General features: G+C 33.3%; 1 protein-coding gene across 1 annotated transcript in view; it reads right to left on the bottom strand.

Annotated features, from left to right (window-relative positions):
- Nucleotides 1–22,225, bottom strand: part of LOC134280029 (ubiquitin carboxyl-terminal hydrolase 4-like) — a 140,287-nt gene that overhangs the window by 37,221 nt on the left and 80,841 nt on the right. The window contains exons 9-10 of the mRNA XM_062762458.1: nt 19,563–19,749; nt 8,800–8,949 (exon numbers count right to left, since the gene is read on the bottom strand). Of these exons, the coding sequence (XP_062618442.1) occupies nt 8,800–8,949; nt 19,563–19,749 (337 nt within the window). The remainder of the gene's footprint in view (nt 1–8,799; nt 8,950–19,562; nt 19,750–22,225) is intronic.

The raw sequence follows: 22,225 nt of genomic DNA, 5'->3' as shown, positions 1-22,225 counted from the left end.
ACCTCTCTAATGATGTGTCATTTATTAAAATATTTGAAGAAATAAAGAAGTTATATTATTTTTTGTGACGGAAGGTGAAATGTTTAGTGATGCCCCAAGTTACTCAGTGTACCAGGGGTTGGTTGATAAAAGTTCCTCAGTGTTGAAAGAGTTAAGGTCATCTATAGGTATAATAAAACAACTTAGAGGATCTATCTTAGAGGAAAATATTGGTATGTATCGGTGTATCGGTATATCGTCCCACCCCTAGTGTTTAAATTTCACGATATCTCTAAAAGTACCAATTAGGATAGTTTTAATTTCACAATGCAAGAAATTAATTCAAATTTTGTACACTGTATAAGCATTTAAACGTTTTTAGAAACTGATAATACCATTCATGATGGGACTAATTTCAAAGAAAAAGGATGAATTTAATACCGAACATGGCGAAATTAAAACCATCATGATTATTTGCTAATCTAAATTATTAGTCATTCTGTACTAATTAACCCCCTTACATGTGATTTCTTACATTGGTCTCTCTTGGTCTCTGAAGAACATTTTTAAAGTTATTTTTGTCTCACTTTCATTTATCTATTATTTACAAGTATACATGACTACAAAAGTATTTTTTGTATCATGCAATAAAATTTCTTGCTTAATTTTCTTATTCTATTAACTTTTCAAAGTACATTATTAACAGTGATAAATTATCAAAAGTGAATTGCAAAAGGGGATAACTTCTCTCAGTAAAATACAAATTTATAGAGCCCTGACCAGGACCAGAACACTTCACCAAATAGCCCAGCAGATGTTTAACAAGAGACCCACAGGCCTTGTAGGTCACCTGAGTTTCATGTTACAACTTTCCAGCAAATGAATTTGGTTCCTGTTTTAAATCTAAAGCCATGAAATCGCAGTTTTGAAAGAGGCACCATCGTTTATCATAATTATGCACTAAGCATTCTTACTTTGGTGCACACCATCCAACAAAAACCACTAACCCTGGGACAACATATTTCAAAATTTTGGAAAGGACTTTTAACATGAATTCTATTTCATCATGAATAGTTGACTACCCGGTAATACCAAAGAGCAGTTTTCAAAGCATTCATTTTTTTTCAGACTAAGTACCCCCTCCCTCACCGTACCCCTTGCCCAGGGGCCCTGAAATAAACCTTTTTGGAGGAGACACCTGCCTTCATCGTAGATATGTACTTAGATCATTGGCATAATGCCCAGGAGCAAAGGAAAAGATTTTCAAAGAATTTATGCATAAATGTTCACTATATAATCATTAGAGCCCACCCTAACACCAGAACTCCTGACCCAGGGGCCATGAAATTCAAAAGCATCCTTCCTCATCATAACTATGTACAACATACTTCAATGGTTTAATATCCAGAAGCAGAGGAGAAGATTTTTAAAGAATTTATGCCTTTTCACTATACATAATCAATATATAGACACTAACACCAGAAACCCTGACCCTGGGGCCATGGATTTCACATTTTTGGAAGAGGAATGCAGTCTTATTCAACATAACCATGTACTTGGCAAGTTTATTCAATACCCAGGAGAAGAGAAGAAGATTTTTGAAGAATAAATATATTTTCAATATATAATCAATAGAGTCCCGCCCAAAGACCAGAATCCTATATGATAAACGTGATGACTTTATAACTTTTCTATCATAAACTTCCCTTACTTATGTAGCAATATACCTTCATCACATGCATATGGAGTATATATATCTCAGTTGATTTGATACACAAGAGCATGCTCTACATATGAGCAATTTCTAAAACGAGGTAAATTATTGACAAGCAAGTTGATGAAACAAGAATATCAGCAGTCTCGTTTAAAGTCGTCATGTCGTAAGTTCTATGGTCAATACAATGACCTTGTCAGCAAATACAATTCATCATTGAGTCAAATGCTGACTGACGTTTTTCATACTAAATGTTAGTCCATACACTGAATACACTGCATTGATGACGGATTTTTCCGTTATTTACTGATCATGACAAGGATCATGCGGCGGGTGTGACCGGACGGCAGGGGATGCTGACTCCTCCATGGCACCTGATTCCACCTCTGATGTTTCGGAGGTCCGTGTTTGCTCTGCTCTCATTTTGTATTGTTTTTAGGGACTTTGATATTGAATACTGCTTGTTATCTCCATATCATTCTTCTTGACACAGGGGCCATAAAATAACAACTTTGGAAGAGGCATTCTTGCTCATTATAAATATGTACTTAGTTAGTTTGTGTAATACCCAGTAGCAGAGAAAAGATTTTCAAAGAATTCATGCATTTTCAATATATATTCATAAGAGCCTCCCCCTAACACTAGAACTCCCGACCCAGGGAAAATGAAATCCACAGTTTTGGAAGAGACACTCTTGCTCATCATAACTTTGTACTTGTTTAGTTTATCTAATACGTAGGAGCAGAGAAGAAGATTTTCAAAGAATTTATGCATTTTCACTTTATAATCAATAGGGCCCTGCCCTAACACCAAGGCTCCTGACCCTTGGGCCATGAAATTCACAACTTTGGAAGAGGCAGTTTTATTCAACATAACTTTGTATTTGGTTAGTCTATTTAATACCAAGAAGATTTTCAAATAAATAATGCATTTAAACTATATAATCTCTTTAGCCCTACACTACTACTAGAACCCTGGATCCTGGGGGCTATGAATTTCACAATCTTGGTAGAGGAATCAATGCTGATTACAATCATGCCAACAGTTTGACTACATGATGTCCAGGAGTAAAGAAAAAGATTTTTTAAAATTGAAAGATTGCATAAATTTTAGTAATTTTGACCCCATCCCTCATACCCCATGCCGGCAAGGACCATGAAATTCACAAATTTTGTTCCCCATCACCCATAGCTGCTTTGTGCAAAAATTGGACAGATTTTAAGACAACTGCAGAGAAGAAGCTGAAAATGTTAACACATGATGGACGACACACAATGACGGACGAAAACATGCAATAGGTGACCTTAGTACATGTATTGGAGAGTTGAAACATAAATTAAAGTGATCCAACCCTTCTCTTCCCATGGGGTTCATAATTTGAATCTTCACTACCTGAAGATACTGCCATATAAATATGGCTAAGTTGAAAATTTGAAAAGTGTACAGAAGAACAAGAGCCCTTGGACCATCCCTCACCTGAGAAATTTGGTCATTGCTCTTTCCCAGATGCCCTCCCCCTTTGTAATACCTATTGAGACTCCACCCTACCCCAAGGGGTCTTAATTGATTTAGACAATTTAGAATCTCACTACACCAGGATGCTTCCACACAAGTTTCAGCTTTTTTGGCCCAGTGACTCTGGAGATTGAACATTTTAAAAGATTTTTCCTACATACTGTGGAAGTACTTTTTTCCGCATGGTATTAATTTACACTATGTCCGTGGTCACAAATTTTCTGCGAAATTTGTCAAAGCGTACTTAATATAAATGAAAGGCATATAGTGAAAATCTAGATAATCTGCATAATTTTCTACCCGCGGATTAAACAGATTATTAAGATTCCACGGAATTATGACCCCGTGGAAAAAAGTATGTCTACAGTATATATTTACATTTGCAAATGTTTTACTTTATATAACACTACTGATAGCAATACGTATCTATAACTGTATAAATACCGGTATGGGTTCAAGAGCTCATAGATGTTTGTATGGATAAATGTTTGACGTAATTTCTCAGTGACATCACAAAGGGTCGATGCACGTTCAGTGGAATACACACATGCCATAGGGTTTGAAAAATAATGCATTAACACATTAAAAGTCACAATCAGGCAAATATATAGTATGAATAAGTCACAAATATAAATACGGGTTGGTACGAGATTAAATTCATCATAAAGCCCTATGGAATTTAATCTCATGACCAACCCGTATTTATAGCCCGATAGATGTTTAAAAATGATACCTTATTTCTTAATTCAATGTAAAATTGGATTCCTTATTGCAGCCCCACCCTACCCCCAGGGGTCATGGTTTATACAATTTAGAATCTATACTACCCCAAGATGCTTCCACATAAGTTTCAGCTTTTCTGGCCCAGTAGTTCTTGAGAAGAAGATTTTTCCTACATAGTCAAATGTAAAACTTTGATTTATTAATTCCTATTATTGTATTACAATTAAATTGTAAATTATTGTCTTTATGGTTATGTTGAATGCACTCTTTGATATGGAAAATGCAGGCCGCTTGATAAATAGTATAATATACTTGTCTGGAGATTTTGATTCTGGTAACATTTCACGATCACGCTGAATCTCAAACTTTGTGAATGGAAAAGTAAAAAATATCACAGAAAATCAAGCAATACACTTTTGTAATTCTAGACTCCAAAATATTGATTTACTTTATCATTAATTTTTTTTCCCTGCACTCCGGATTCTGTCTAATCCAGCCAAATTTTATGGAACTGGCAGTAGCTGGTTTGGACAAATTATACTGTATATTTTAAGGTAGGTCGCGGGTTTACTGCATAAAAATTCTTATGAGAAAACATATCCTGAAAATTTGATATAATGTTCCTTAGAATTCACAGCATACTATCTGCAATTTTTATTTAATTTGCCTACGTAGTTTTAATGCTATATTACTTTAAATGCAGTATTGTTGTTAGTATTTTTGTTACGCTTTACTATTGAAATGTATGGAAAAATGACGTTTTAAGCCAATTTTATTAAAATAGTTTCTTTTAAAAAGGTTGGATAATTTTTTAAAGACGTAGATGAATTAGTCAGGAATTTCAAAATGTCAAGATGAGGTAAAATCAAAACTATTAATATAAAAAAATCAATATGTCTTCTCGCTAGATTTTTTGCTAAATAATTTCAAAGTTTTCTTTTATACTGCTAAAATGTTGCGTTTATGGCGTTATTTAGACCTACAACGTCATTTGTTGAACGTAGTCACGTTTACAGTACGAGTATAAATATCTTGACCTTTGGAATATGCAAGATTTAAAAGGTGACATAGATACAAAATTTAATTTTATTCATCATTTAATTTATTGCGGAGACATATTAGGATGACCAGCAACTTGTATTCACTTGTATTGTGAAATTCATGATCATTAAATCAGAATTGACATTATAAACATTCCTCGTGCATGAGAATTAAAATACAGTGACAACAACGCGCATGATAAAGTATTAGTACCAGTATTTTTAGGAAATTCATGGTCAATAGGATTTCAGGCATAACACAAAAATTTGATTACTTTTTTTGAAAACGGGAAGAAAAACATCCCAATACTGAGGAAATAAGGGGGGGGGGGACCTGCAATGTTCTTTCTATATTAGTCGCAAGCTATAGTACATGGCCCTAAATCTCAAGCATTTACAAATTGTTAATTTCGAATTCTCTGAATCAAATTTCAATACGCAAAATGTATAACACTTGCATTTAGCTTTTACACTGAGCTTTTTGTTATAAAAAAATGTATGGAAAAAAAAAAATGAAACGTGTAAAATTATTCACAGTGTCTTATAGGTCTTACAGTCCGCTTGTTTGTATAAATTTAATTTTTAAATGCATTTCACAATTTATTAGCCAGCAAAACAAGACGAATACACCAGATTTAAATACATAACCACCAAACAATTATGATAATGATGATGATGATAATTTAGAAAAAAAAAGGAAAATACATGTAATTAAATTTAACCCGTTTGAGTGATCCTGAAAAGTATACGCAAATTTTCGCCTCGGATTTGATTGGCAGTCATGATGCAATATACATGTAGTACACATGTTCCCCCGAGTTTCAAATAAAGTGCGCATACAACATACAACCCCTCAAGTTTTCCACTAAGCAATTTTTATTCTTGATAACTTTCTTTCTGCATACCATAACTTTTATGCTGATTTATTCTGATTGACTTTTACCAGTTTAGTTATACTTACAGTATAAATTATTCCTTTCATTTGGTATTGTATTCAATTAGTCCTACGATATATTATATATAATAACATCAGAATTCAGACTGAAATTTAATTATAAAACATGTACGAGGTTTACATACAATAGAATGCACTTTGTATTAATCTACTTGATTCGTACAGACTTGAAGTCATTTGCAGAGAATTAAACGGGAAACAACGTTACGTTGCCTTTGTGACGTAACTGACGTCATAATCAAATGTGCACAAAACAACCGCTCGATTCGTTGAAATTGTGTACCAGAATTGATGACAAAAGCAAACCCTGCGACCTACCTTAATGTAAAATTTAGATTCCCTATAGTGGCCCAACCCTACCCCTGGGGATCATGATTTTAACAACTTAGAATCTACACTTTCATAGGATGCATTTTATGGAACCGACGGTAGCCGGTTTGGACAAATTATACTGTATATTTTAATGTAAAATTTAGATTCCCTATAGTGGCCCAACCCTACCCTTGGGGGTCATGATTTTAACAACTTAGAATCTACACTATCACAGGATGCCTCCATACAAGTTTCAGCTTTTCTGGCCGAGTGGTTATAAAGAAGATTTTTTAATGACCACCTCCTATTTTTATCTTTTCTTGATTATCTCCCTTGTGAGGGAACTTGACATGTCATTTTTACAATTTAAACTCCCCTTCATCCAAGGATGCTTTGTACCAAGTTTGGTTTTAATTGGTTCTTAAGAAGAAAATGAAAATGTGAAAAGTTTACAGATGGACAAGAATTTGAATGCCTTATTCTGGTCCACAACAGCATATATTGTATACCCAACTGTTAAAAAGTTGCAGAATACATCAATTTACAGCGCAATTTTCTCTCAGAAAACATTATCTGCATTCACTGTCCACAATGATTCTAAGATGTATGATTTTTCGAAGCAGTTACATAAAATATCCAACAAGAGGCCCATGGGCCACAGTGCTCACTTGAGTAATTTTGGAGATGCTGGTTTTTTTTTTTTTTACCAGAATTGCCCCTTGTTATATCCCAGTGTCATAATTTTCAAAATTTAAACAAGAGGCCCATGGGCCACATCGCTCACCTGAGCACTGTGGCTAGGAAAAAGTAGAAATTGGTTTATTATTGAAAAGTTTAAATCCAAAAGTAAACCTTTGAACTGTTATGGTTTTGCTATTCTTGAGAAGATGATTTTTAAAGAATTTTCCAATATATTTCTATGTAAAACTTTGGTCGGCCATTGTGGCCCCGCCCTACCCCCGGGGGTCATGATTTGAACAATATTTCTTGAATCACAACTACCTGAGGATGCTTCCATATAAATATGATCAATTATGGCTTTGTTATTCTTGAGAAGAAGATTTTTAAAGAATATTCTTATATATTTCTATGTAAAATTTTGGTCGGTCATTGTGGCCCTACCCTCCCCCCAGGGGTCATGATTTGAACAAACTTGAATTGACACTACCTGAGGATGCTTCCATAAAAATATGATCAATTATGGCTTTGTTATTCTTGAGAAGAAGATTTTTAAAGAATTTTCCTATATATTTCTATGTAAAACTTTGGTCGACCATTGTGGCCCCGCCCTACCCCAAGGGGTCATGATTTGAACAAACTTGAATCTACACTACCTGAGGATGTTTCCCCATAAGTTTCATCTTTCATGGCACAGTGGTTCTTGAGAAGAAGATTTTTAAAACATACCACCAAATTTTCATTAATTCCCAATTATCTCCCCTTGAATGAGGGCGTGGCCCTTCATTTGAACAAACTTGAATCCCCTTCACCTAAGGATGCTTTGTGGCAAGTTTGGTTGAAATTGGCCCAGGGGTTCTTGAGAAGAAGTCGAAAATGTGAAAAGTTTACAGACAGACGGACAGACAGATGTGATCAGAAAAGCTCACTTGAGCCTTTCCCCAGGATGCTTCCACATAAGATTCAGCCCTTCTGGGCCAGTGGTTCTTGAGAAGATTTCTAAAGATTTTTCCTCTATATTTCTATGTAAAACTTGGATTCCCTGTTGTAGCCCTGTCCTATATCCAGTGGGTCATGATTTTAACAATTTGAAACTACTATTCCCCAAGATGCTTCCACACAAGTTTCAGTTTTTTTGGGCCAGTGGTTCTTGAGCTGAAGATTTCTAAAGATTTTTCTTACATATTTCAATGTAAAACTTGGATTCCCTATTGTGGCCTGCCCTACCCCCAGGGGTCATGATTAAATCTAGAATCTACACTACCCAAGTGTGATTCCACATAATTTTCAGCTTTTCTGGTCCAGTGGTTCTTTAAAAGAATATTTTTAATAACCCCAGTCTATTTTGTCTTTTCTTGATTATCTCCCATTGTAAGGGGGCATGACCCTTATCTTAATAATTTTAACTCTCCATAACATGATGTTTTGTAACAAGTTTGGCTAAAACTGGTTCTTGAGAAGAAGTTGAAAATGTGAAAAGTAAACAGACAAATGGATGGGCAGCCAGATCAAGGACAGGTGATCAGAAAGCTCACTTGAGATTTCAGCCCCCATTGAGCTAAAAATTGAAGCTGGAGACGGTGGCAGACACTATTTTTTAAAAAGAAAATAAGCATAGAAATGAGTCATTCTAAGGCTTTTAAGACTGCATTAAACTTAGAAATGTACCAAATTTATGACATATTTCCAGAATGGTCCTCCTTCATGTCATATTCTTAAATGATTTATCATATTCATCCAATAAACTCTAGTTAAAGCCAATTTCATAAGCACAATAAGGCCCAAACTGTATACATTCTTCTTTGAGACATTGTAAATTTCCACAGAGAAATTCAAATATAAAATGAGAAGCAGTAAAAGTTATGAAAAGGTATAATACAAACCTGACAGGAAATTCCACAAGTGCATCAATTTTATCTCTGTAAAAACGATTGTATGAAAATCTCTTCAAATGAACAATCAATATTTCTGGCAGATTCCATAAATCAAACTTTTTAGTGGCAGGCTGGTGTTTTTTGCATTGTGGACAATACCTGAAATGATTTTAAATTAATATTTGTACTTTACAAGTCTGAAAAATTCATACATTGCAGTTTTGAAAAGCTTTTCTTTGTATAAACAAAACTGGTATTTCTCATGGCCCAAAGCCCTCACCTGAGGACTGTGGATTAAAACAAGAACAAGACTCCCATGAGCCTTATAGGTCACCTGAATATCATGTAACAACTTTCCAACAATTGAATTTGATTTGTGTTTTTTAAAACCATAAGCCATGAAATTCATGATTTTGAGAGAGGCACCATTGTTTATCATAACTATACACTTAACATATTTACTTTGGTTACTTAATACACAGAGGGAGGTCAGAGTAACAGAGAGAAAATGTTTTTCCACTTTACAACCATAAGTTGTGCACCCCACTCCACAGGAACCCACGACCCTGATGTCACATATTTCAAAATTTTGGAAATTTTATCATAAATTTTATATCATCATAAGTGGTTGATTAATACCAACAAGAGGCCCATCGGCCTTATAGGTCACCTGCGCATCATGCAACAACTATCCAATGATTGAATTTGGTTCATGTTATAAGCTAGATGCTATGGCATTTACAATTTTGAAAGGGGCACCATTGCTCATCATAACTATACACTTAGCAATTGCAATTGCTTAGTTTGGTTACTTAATACCCAGAGGCAGGGTAGGGGAACAAACAAGAGGCCCAAAGGCCTTGAATTGCTCTTCTGATAAATTGTACAATCTATCACTTCTATTTGAATTCTCTAAGTATCCCAAGATGCATGAACTGATTGATACAAACTTGAATCCCCTTCACCTAAGGATACTTTATACCAAGTTTGGTTGAAATTGGCCTAGTGGTTCTTGAGAAGAAGTCGAAAATGTGAAAAGTTAAGTAAATGACAACAACGGACAAATTTTGATTAGAAAAGCTCACTTGAGCCCTCGGCTCAGGTGAGCTAAAAAGTTAACGCACACTGCACAACGTACACCATACAAATGGCCATAGCATTAGCTCTTTGAGCCTTTCAGCAATAATCAGAAGAGCCCCTACCACACATAATCACCTGACCCTTGGTCCACACATTGCACAATTTTTTAAAAGGCACCCTCGCTTATCAAAAATGTATTTCAAATGATTAATTTATTTTCAGTATATACGTAGAGCCCCCCTCTATGCTACCCATGCCCCAGGGTCCTTGTAATTCACAATTCTGGAAAAGGAACCCTTGCTCATCATTGTTATATGCAGTTCATCTGTTTAATACCCATGAGCAAAGAAGAACATTTTCAAAGATTTACTGTATTTTCTATAAAATCAATAGAGCCCCGCCCTAACACCAGAACCCCTGACCCTGGGGCCATGAAATTCAAAATTTTGGTAGAGGCACTCTTGCTCATCATAATTATGTACTTAGTTAGTTTATATAATACCCAGGAGCAGAGAAGATTTTCAAACAATAATGCATTTTCACTATATAATAAATAAATCCCTACCCTAACACCAGAACCCCTGACCTTGGGGCCATAAAATTCTCAATTTTGGAAGAGGCACTCTTGCTCATCATAACTATGTACTTAGTTAGTTTAATATTCAGGAGCAGAGAAGATTTTCAAAGAAACAATTAGGGATGTCAAAATATTTATTTTCCTTCCGATTGCATTATTCGAATGATAGTCGACTATTCGGTGCATTTTTTTGAAGAAAAAAAATCTCATTGATAGTGTTTTCATAAATCAAAAACCCTTTTTGTAAATATATGTAAAAAGTAACATCAAATGCCTATACTGTATGTTACACATCGATATTCATTAAGATGTAGAAAAGAAATAGATTTACACCAGCAATTGATTTTCCAAAATGTATGAATTTTCGTAAATCACATTCAAAATTTGCTCTGTACATTCTATCGTTCTAGTATGCTAAGAGAATTGTCATCAGTGTTTTTAAAGCTTATTTCAAATAAATTGGAAAGGGGGAGGGGATGATTGGTTTAATATTTATCGAAGTTTCAAAACTTCATGGCTATGCTGTGTTCTTATTGCATAATTTAAACATTCTTAGAGGTAATAAATAAATTCATAATTGGTACACGCCCAATTAATAATTTTCAAAGTCTAGTAAAGCGCTGCATAATTTAATACAATAACAAATAAGGTCAGTAATTAAGAAATAATTATCACAGTTACCATATGTAATTACTGTCCTTTCCATGTAAACAATGTGGAAACTTATCTAAACCAGAAGTCTCTGTCGAGACTGTAACTCTACTGGTTTATACTTAAAACAAAGGAAGAGAAAAGTATCAGTTGGGACTTGAAACTTTAAAACAGCAATAAATAGAAAAATGATCCTTGCTGCTCATCAAAATAAAAACCGATGTACAGAATTATGTATCTTAGTATAGTCTACTTGTGTGCCAAGTTATACTGAAATCGGACCAAAACTGTAGGAGGAGTAGCATTTTGAAAGAATTATACAGAAATTTCTATTTTTAGTAACCATGGCAACACCATTCACTGAAATCAAAAACCGATGCACAGAATTATGTATCTTAGTGTAGTCTACTTGTGTGCCAAGTTATATTGAAATCGGACCAAAACTGTAGGAGGAGTAGCATTTTGAAAGCATTTCACAGAAATTTCTATTTTTAGTAACCATGGCAACACCGTTTATCAAAATCAAAAACTGATATAGAGAATTATGTATCTTAGAGTAGTCTACTTGTGTGCCAAGTTATATTGAAATCGAACCAAAACTGTAGGAGGAGTAGCATTTTGAAAGCATTTCACATAAATTTCTATTTTTAGTAACCATGGCAACACCATTCATCAAAATCAAAAACCGATGCACAAAATTATGTATCTTAGTGTAGTCTACTTGTGTGCCAAGTTATTTACATGTATATTGATATCAGACCAAAACTTGTGTGCATTTCACAGTTTCTATTTTTACCATGGCAACACCATATATCAAAAACCGATGCACAGAATTATGTACCTTAGTGTAGTCTACTTAAAGTTATATGTAAAACTGTAGAGGAGTAGCATTTTGAAAGCATTTCACAGAAATTTCTATTTTTAGTAACCATTTTGAAAGCATTTCACAGAAATTTCTATTTTTAGTAACCATGGCAACACCATTCATCGAAATCAAAAACCAATCACAAATTATGTAACTTAAGGGGGGACGTTTGTTTTTACGTTTGTTTTTGCACTGTTGACTTTTGCAACTGTGATATACTAGTAGGCATAACATTGTTGATAATCAATAACTTACACAATTTAAAAAAGAAAATTTATTCATCATTAATAACAGTTTTATTTGATTTATGGAGTTTGTTTATATTAGAATTCCCTTCCTTTGGTTAGTAATTCATAGCAATTTCAGTTGTGAAAAAATACCTAGATAATATGCTGATATACTACATGTAGTAATAGTGCAAAAAAAGATAAAATTCTGCAAAGAAAGCGGCTTAAATCAGGGAAATATGTTTAATTTTAAGTTTACCATTAATTGTATTTTCTGGATAAAACTAAGAAAAAAAATTAAGAAATGTACCTGTACATTTGATTATTGATTTACATGTATATTTTATTGTATAAAGTCATTCCTAGGTTCTAATAGGTGTTTGTTGTTGACAGGGAAATGGGGGGGGGGGGGGGAGAAACAGAATGAATGGAATGAAGGAGAAAATTTATCTGTTTAAATTGTTTCTAAACAAAATAAAATACTCGTTCTCCACAAAATAGTTTTATATTCATATGTTTGTCAGTGCTTACTTACCCTTTTTTAGTGCAGAAAGGTCAATATTTATGACACAAGAGTTCGAAAATAAAAGAAATCATATTTCTCGTTTATTTTATCATAAAGGTATACTTTTTTCTTTGTTAAAATAAAGAGATGAATCATTTCTTTCAAATTATATGAATAACAACATTTTCAGACAAAGATTTTTTAATATATTACCTGTTATGCATGTCTAAATTGTAAAAAATACGACAAGAAAATTGGGGTTATACTTACATTGTGCTCCATTATAATTTTTCATGCCATATGAATTTCAAAGAATTTACCTCCATTTTAAAGATACAAGTCATATGAATTAAATAATTGTTGATTTTGAATGTGATTTGATATTTTTGGTTCTTTTTAGCACATATTTGGGGTAGAACAATAATGTCTGAAAATAATCTATTTTTAGCATTTTACACTGTTTTTGCACGTGCTCCTGTGTAAAAATAAGCATATAAAGGTATTATTTTTAATACCTAAAAATTTAGAGCAAGTGGTCAGGAAAGAAATGGCAAAGTTTTGAAAATTTCATACAAAGACTTTTCGGACATAGGTCCCCCCTTAAGCAGGTTGGGAACACATCCCCTTTAGCGAGATCATCTCGCTAAATCGCGATTATCCCTCTTTAGCGGAAGAAAAAACATTACCGTAAACGGGAATTTTGTTGTTTTCGTTATAAAATAATCAAAAAGCTCGTACGTATTGAAAATCCGGGAGAAAGCTGCATTGAATCGTGAATTTACTACAAAAAACTGACAATATTGGCTAGAAATATAAGGCAATCACTGCTGCGTGTGAGAATAAAATGCTGAAATCCACGTGTAAATCGTGCCTTTTTAGCGAAGGTCTCAAGATTTACAGTCATATATATGTTTGGGAAGCATATAAAATATGTATAGATATCCAAATTATATTCGTTAGGATCTTAGCTTTCCATTTTTATACAAAAGTTAAAAATAAAGTTCTCTAGAAACCCATGATATTTGCTTAGATATTTTGATCTTTGGTTGACGAAAGAAGTACGGAAGCGCAACAGGGTTTTAATGTTTGTGGAAAAGTCATGATTTAAAAAAACAAGTATAAACTGAGATGTGTATAGAATATGGATAAATCATTAATTTAATGGAATATTGAAAACAAATTAATAAAAAAAATAAAGGTTTATATTGAGTCTAACCGATATTGACTTCGTGCAAATGTTGATGCATGGTAAACTTGTAAATTCAGGAAAGCATGATTCAACGGCGTCGGAGGCAAATTGGAAAAAAAGGGGGTGGCTAATTCAAAGAGAAAAAATTCAACCTGAAAAAAACTTGACAAAAAAGAGGAGAATTTGACCTTGTCCAAACCTGAAAATCCATTTCCTGCGGGTAGAAGGGGGGGGGGGGGGGTAGCTTCGAACTTTTTTTTTTCAGTTACCACTTACCCATCTTTTCATTAACACTGAAACGTGCATGTTGAAAGTGTAAACGTGTTACCTTGAATTACATTTCATAACAATACGAAATTAGAGAAACAGAAATGCGAAATTGCATTGTTGAAATTACTGCTACTAACGTTGCTAATTATAATATAAAGAAGTATTCCCTAGGTATTCGTATTTTAAAGACATAAATTCTTAATGTTTTTACTGGTGACAATGAACAGTTCTTCATTTGAGGACACTTTAATTGGAAATATGGAAACATATGTCGGGATCCTGCATAAGTTAAAATGTGTAAATTTTAATAGGGAATCAAATACTTTCCAAAACATAAGCTGGATGAAAGAATACAGACCAGGTGGCATTTTTACATTTAAAAGTGTGGGGGGGGGGGGGCTTCTGAAAAATCTGCCCCAAAAAATCAAATAAATAAAAAGAGCTAAAAGTGTTGATTGTTATTGTTAAATGCCGAATCGGCAAAATTTCAACCGTATTTAATTTTGGCGCCGGATGAATATCGCTAATGACATGCTTTATTTTTTAAAGAATATCTATGAACATTGCATGGAATACTTCGTATTTTACATTTTATTATACCTTGTAATTGTTTTATAGAGTTAATAAGAGAGTCACCTTTATATATAAGCGATGATCTTAATGTTTATGAATAGCTTCCTTATTAGAAGATCGAGTCTTGATTGATCACCGGTAAGACTTTCAATTATGGTAAAGATTTAAAAATGGTTATGTCGATAGCTTTTACCATGGCTGATTAGAGTCTTGGTATATGATACATTTAAAGAAATCTAGTCGCACAACCTACCTACTACATGTATATTTGTTCCTAGTACCCCCCTCCCCCTAAAATATCACGTTTCCAATATAACTTGCAAAGTTTGAGACAGTGCATAGTATAGGATAAAATAATTTTTAGGGTTGATTAATTTACGTAGGACGAAAATTTAAAACTGAAACTGAACGTATTATTTTCACGGGTAAAATATACACTCAGAAGAATTAATATCTCTGTTAGAAGATCCTGGAAACTCTGACGAGTGTAGCAAAGAACCAATGAGGGCGCTTCTTACAATAAGAAGGTGGGACTTAATATCAGTCAATCAGACGATTTAAGAATTTATATATATTATATAGGTCACCAAACAGACTTCGTGTCGAGATCGTCATGCCCTAAGGAAAGTTCAAAGTGACGGACACCCCATCACTATATCATGCTGTATATACTCCCGCTTTTCAAGCAGGCTTATTTAAAAAAAATAAGGTAAACGTGCAATTACAATAACCTTATAACCGAAGTAAGTTTAGTTGTACTGATAATTATCACATGTGGTCCTCCGTAGGAAGGCTACGCTAATGTTCATAAACTTACTCTAATTTCTATGATTTGCAGCAGTGAGATGAGACAATAAATATTTATCGAATGGGTTAACCTACTCCCAGATTTTCCTTTTTCAGAAGTTAACACGATTACAGTTTGAATAGGAGTACAAATCTCGGTTTACCGAGATGTATTTTCTCCCGCTACAGAGGGATAATCGCACTTTAGCGAGATGATCTCGCTAAAGGGGATGTGTTCCCAACCTGTTAAGTGTATTCTACTTGTGTGCCAAGTTATATTGAAATCAGACCAAAACTGTAGGAAGAGTAGCATTTTGAAAAATTGTTTACAGACAGACAGACGGACAGCTAGACAGATGGACGGACGCCGGACGCATTACTATCGCATAAGCTCTTCTGGTCTCTGACCAGTAGAGCTAAAAATGTGACTGTGTTTAAGCTATTATTCGTCTGAGGACGGATACTATAATGGTTTGAGGAATGACGCTATACAATTTTGAGTTGAAAATTCTTTAACACCTCCTTTTTTGCATATTTATTAAATATTCGAATGTCATTTCATTATTCGATCGTCGGTCCATTCGACTGATAGTCGAAAAGTCAACTATTCGTTGACATCCCTAGAAATAATGCATTTTCACTATTTAATCAATATAGCCCGATCCGCCCTAGCACTAGAACCCCTGACCCTGGGGCCATGAATTTCACAATTTTGGTAGAGGCCAACAGTTTGATTGCTTGATGTCCAGAAGTGAAGAAGAAGATTTTTAAAGATTTCCTTAATTTAAGTGGTTTTGGCCCCATCCCTCAGGCCCCAGGGGAGCATGAGGCAAGACCATAAAATTCACAATTTTTGTTCCCCTTCACCCATAAATGCTGCATACCGAATTTGGTTGAATTTAGTTCAGTGGTTTCAGAGAAGAGGCTGAAAATATTCAAATGTTAACACACGACACACAACGATGGGCAATAATGGATAGCAATAGGTCACCTGAGTGACTAATGGGACCTAAAAATTATTCCTCAATTGAATATATATTTTTATGGGTATTGTGATTACTTTTTAAATCATAATTTCAAATGAAACATGCTTCAATTTATAAAATTTTATAGGTGTAAAGTGTGGGAATTAATAATGGCATCATAATGGATCAGTTTAGCCATCAAACAGTTAACGTTCATTTGTGAACAAGTAAACTGTTTGACTCTTTTATGATATGTGAATTAAGAGGCAGTCCACCGAAAAACCAGGCAGTATTGTATTGATAGGCGGCACATCGAATGTGAGGGATATTTGATATTTTATTGAAAACAGTATCAATGTAGTCCAAAACAAATAATGTAATTGAAGATTTATTTGAAAATTACTTATTTAGTAAAATATCCTTTTGTTTTGTGTTTTTGAATTCCCCTATATAAACCATTGAAAGTAGGTCAGAAACAAGGAACTGTAATTTCTTCCAATACATTTTTAACAGGACTATATTTTTTGCCTAACTAAGTCTAGAAATAGTTCATCTTTCTGTTTCAAAAATTAAATCAGTGGGAAAAACACTTTTGACAGTAGTTTTCTGGCAAAATACATAGATGTTTTTATGAAATTTTGCGATGCAAGAGTTATCTCCCGTGGCATCGGTAAATCTGCTCAACACCTTACCATCGGAATCCTAATGAAATATTTAGAATCGATACACTAAAATAAAATTATTAAACAAAAAATGACTATTTAATCTTTAAAATAGAATTCATTTTTGCCTCCAAACGCAATATTTAGATTTAAATGTTGGCTCTATTATTCAGGTTGAATCCACGTTTCCATTGATGTATCAGTGACGTCATATACCTGACTAATGTTGCGTCACAATTAAATAGTTACAAGTTTTCCAGAGAAGTTTGTAAATTCTTGGCATAAAAGTGCAAAGAAAAAGATAGATGTATTAAAACAAGTCTGTTTTGAGAAGTAATTTTATATATGTCTAAGACCTTATTTTTTTAATGATTAACTATAGGGTATGCGTAAAAATAATTAAATGTTTATAATGAACATTTCTGATAAAATTGGGATGTGAAGAGATTTTTTTTTCTGAATATCCAGGAATGTTGAATATTTTGGATTTACGCATTCCAACATTTAATCCAACGAAGTTGAGATGTTTACTTCATGATATTTGTAAAAACTTGAATATATACATGTATGCCTATGCAGTCAAATCAAAATAAACAATCCGAAACGATTAAAAATATATTTTTTAAAAAAACTAAAAAATAAGTAATAAAAATATATACATGTATTGAGGAAAATAACTGCTGAACTCCCTACTACAATTGGGCATTAAAACGGAAGGTAATTTAGTGAAACATTTCTTTTTTCTTTTTTTAAATATTTTTATTCATTTACTTTATCAATAATTTGGCGACTGAAACAATCACATACTTACATTTAATACTGGAGTAAAAACATGTGACTATGTTGACAAATTCTAAAATGTTTTCATATTTATAAAACAAGTTTTTTTTTTTTTTTTAAGATTATGCCACAATGCTGCCTTGCCCCCCCCCCTCCCCTCTCCCCCCTTCTGCTTTTTGATTGCGATTTATGGGCTCTTAAATAATTAGGCTAAGCCTGAAAAAACATTTTCTTATCTATATAAAATTAAATTTTGTAAAATAGGAAAATATAGGGGAAAGGCTTTACAGATGACAGATTTAAAACCTTTGATAAAGCTGATCAAGACTGTACACATAACAAGAGGCCCACGGGCCTTATAGGTCACCTGAGCATCATGCAACAACTTTCAAATGATTGAATTTGGTTTATGTTTTAAGCTAGATGCTATGGTATTCACAATTTTGAAAGAGGCACCATTGCTAATCATAAATTTACACTTACCAATTGTTTAGTTTGTTTACTTAATACCCATAAGCAGGGTAGGGGAACAAAAATGTATGTCAACTAATCAATAATATTCAGCAATAATCAGGAGTGCTCCTACCACACACGAACTCCTGACCCTAGGTCTACACATTGCACAATTTTTGAAAATGCACACTTGCTTATCAAAATTACTTGATTAATACCAAGGAGCAGATTTCAAACAATTCGTTTTCAGTATATAAGTAGAGCCCCCCCCCCCCCCCCATTTTGGTATCCCTGACCCAGGGGCCTTGAAATTTACAATTCTGGAAGAGGAGCCCATCATAACTATATAAATAGTTCATCTGCTTATTACCCAGAATTAGAGACCAAGATTTTAATAGATGTAATGTATTTTCACTATATAATCATTATAGAGCCACACCCTAACACCAGAACCCCTGATCATGGGGACATAAAATTCACAGTTTTGGTAGAAACATTCTTGCTCATCATAACTATGTCCTTAATTAATTTAATACTCAGAAGCAGAGAAGAAGATTTTCAAAAAATTAATGCATTTTCACTATATAATCAATAGAGTCACGCCCTAACACCAGAACCCCTGACCCTGGGGCCATAAATTTCACAATTTATGTAGAGACACTCTTGCTCATCATAACTATGTACTTAGTTAGTTTATTTAATACTCAGGAACAGAGAAGAAGATTTTCAAAGAAATAATGCATTTTCACTATATAATCAATAGAGTCACGCCCTTACACCAGAACCCCTGACCCTGGGGCCATGAATTTCACAATTTTGGTAGAGGCACTTTTGCTCATCATAACTATGAACTTAATAAGTTAATTTAATACCCAGGAGCAGAGAAGAAGATTTTCAAAGAATTAAAATTACTATTTTAGCACTTAAAATTAAGCATTTGCCAAAAATAGGACTAGAGGACCACTAAAAAATTTTTTGATGTTATCAAGTGTAAACACTTACTATACTAAGTCTACATGCAAAAAATAATTAAAATCCATGACATGTGATGTGCCACCCATTGCCTGGTTTTTCGGTGGACTGCCTCTTAAAACATAACAAAGAATCAGGAAACAGTTCAAAATGCCTGATTACAATTTATATAGTTGGTTAGGTTAATAAAGTGCTCAAAAGACAAAAAGAAACATACCATAAATCATTTTCTCCAAGCTGTTCCACCTTTGTAAAAAGATCCAAGCAGTTATCTAATTGTATAACTTGTTTCTTTTGTGACCTCATGGTCATTGATATATGTTGCTCAAATTCTTCTGCTTTCCTTTCCAAATAAAATTTATTCTTGGCTACTGATTCCCAATCAGCTGCTATGTAAGACCTATCTAGAAGAAAAGAAATAACAAGATAATCACTAAAGAGCTGACTGGTTTTTATTCATGCGATTCAGTGCTCCACGTCGCACTTACTTTTAGGTCGCTAAATGGCGACCTAAAACTTTTTTTGGTTGCCATTTCAGAATTTCTGGTCGCCATTAACAAATTTTTCACTCGCCATGATGAAAACGTGAATAACACAATTAAAACAATGAACTAACATCCACATGTGTTATGTTTTTATTAAATCAAAGATTATTGATTACTATGACTAGAAATCTTTTGCTAGTTGAAGGATATATTTTTATTAAACAAGGGGACAATTTAAGTCCTACTTTATTTAATATTTTTGTTGACGATTTTGAAAATTATTTTTTGATAAAGTTATGACCTACCCTGTATGTTTAGGTGATTTAACTTTTAATCACTTATTTTTTGCTGATGATCTTGTTTTATTATCAGAGTCAGCTGAAGGTCTCCAAAATTGTATAGAAAGTCTCTCAAGATATTGTATAGAATGGAAGTTGCATGTAAACTTAGAAAAAACAAAGGTTATGATTTGCTCTACCAGAAAAATAAAGAAATATTATGCATTTTATTATAACAATAATAATATAAATATTACTGATAAGTACAAATATCTTGGTGTATTTTTACAATCAAATGGCAGTTTAAAACATGCTTGTGATGACTTGCTGCCAGAGCCCGAAAAGCTTATTTTGCCTTAAAGCATAAACTACCCTTTGGCTCAAATCTCTCTCCCAGCTTGTGGTTTAAAAGCTATATGAATCAATTATTGTTCCAATTTTAACATACTCTTCAGAAATTTGGATCTCTGATTTTAATACAAATCCCAATAATTTTGATAAAACTCCTTTTGAAAAAATCCAAAATTTTATCTTAAAAAACATCTTAGGTGTCCATAATAAAGCATCAAACTTAGCAACTAAAATTGAATTAGGTGTTTTCCCTGTACACACCAAAATTTACCAGCTTGTTTTTAAATATTATTCCAGATTGGAAAAATTAACAAAAACAAATAATAATTGCAATGTCTTGCTCAAGAATGCTTACTTGGAAGATACTCGATTGGCCAGTGAAAATAAAAAATGTTGGCAAAGTTGTGTAAAATCAATACAGAAGATGTTAGATTTTAACTTTGACACAGATTTTAAAACTTTTAGTCCTAAACTTAAAGATTTCTTTGAAAATAATTTTTTTTCTGAACTCCAACACATTAACAATACTCAATGTGGTAAGCTGTCATTTTATAGTACATTATTCAACTATGATGCTAAGAAACTGGAAATCCAACCATACTTGTGTTTTCCACTTCAAAAGAATTTATTTTCTTATCTTTCCAAGTTAAGAATAAGTGCACATAAGTTGTACATAGAAACAGGTAGATACTGTAATCCTGTCATTCCTAGAGAAAATAGATTTTGTTTCCAATGTAAAACTATTGTTGAAGATGAAAAACACTTTTTATTTGATTGTCCTGTGTATAAAAATGTCAGAAAAAAGTATTCGAGGTTACTAGATGTTAATAACTTTTCTTGTTTGCTTAATCCACATAACTTTGGATCTACGAAACAAATCTGTCTATATATGAGACTGTTTTGATGTTAGAAACAAGCTTACAATAGTATAATATTTTGCAATACATGTATATGGCTAACAACACATTTCTGTATATAAATATGTGCTTTAGTGCCAATAAAGAATTGAATTGAATTTGAATACAACCACCCTTTGTATGGTACACAGAAGAACACACGTAATCTGATCCTAGAATTAAAGTTTAATCAAAAGAAAATAAAACTTTGACAGTTGTTGAGGCAGGACTTTGCCAATTGTTTATCATGTTTACCTGTTTACTTACTACTAAGTATCTTACCCATATGGCCATAGCGCAGTCGTTATCAATGCTGCCAAAACACTTAATTAATTGTGATATGCAAGCCACTGACCAAATACTTTAATAACCAGGTCAGAGAAACTCTAGAAAGTTTACGACGTTTGGATGCCATTCTCTCAGAGACGCTATGTATTACGTTTCTGGTTCTATCAAACATTACTAATACAGCATGCTGTCAAGGTTTCGTCAAAGGTCAACATGTTCAAAAATTTATTTTTACAATAGCCCCAAAACTATATGAGGTATGAAGTTAAACCTTTTACAGTTTATCAATTTTTCATTGACGAACAGATAGAAAGTATCACTTGATAAAAAAAAATACTTGGAAAAAAAGTAATTGAGAAAAATTCTTCGTAAAAATGCATATATTTTCAAAAAATACACCTAATTAATTCCGTGCTCTTAGTGAAAACCATTATTGCAGAAACAAAATATGTTTATCAATGAAGGGCAAGTTGGACTTATATAGCTCTGGAAAGTTGTTTTCCCTGCTTCTTTTGTCCAAATGTTAAGGCTTGAAAGTGAAAGTACATTGCAAATGGCGGGTTCTAAAGGGGTCTTGTCTTT

The sequence above is a fragment of the Saccostrea cucullata genome, unplaced genomic scaffold, assembly GCF_032062105.1.
Source record: "Saccostrea cucullata isolate Sc308-1 unplaced genomic scaffold, CSIRO_AGI_Scuc_v1 ctg1725, whole genome shotgun sequence".
In the NCBI taxonomy this organism is placed as follows: Eukaryota; Metazoa; Mollusca; class Bivalvia; order Ostreida; family Ostreidae; genus Saccostrea; species Saccostrea cuccullata.
This window is presented reverse-complemented; position numbering and strand designations above follow the sequence as displayed.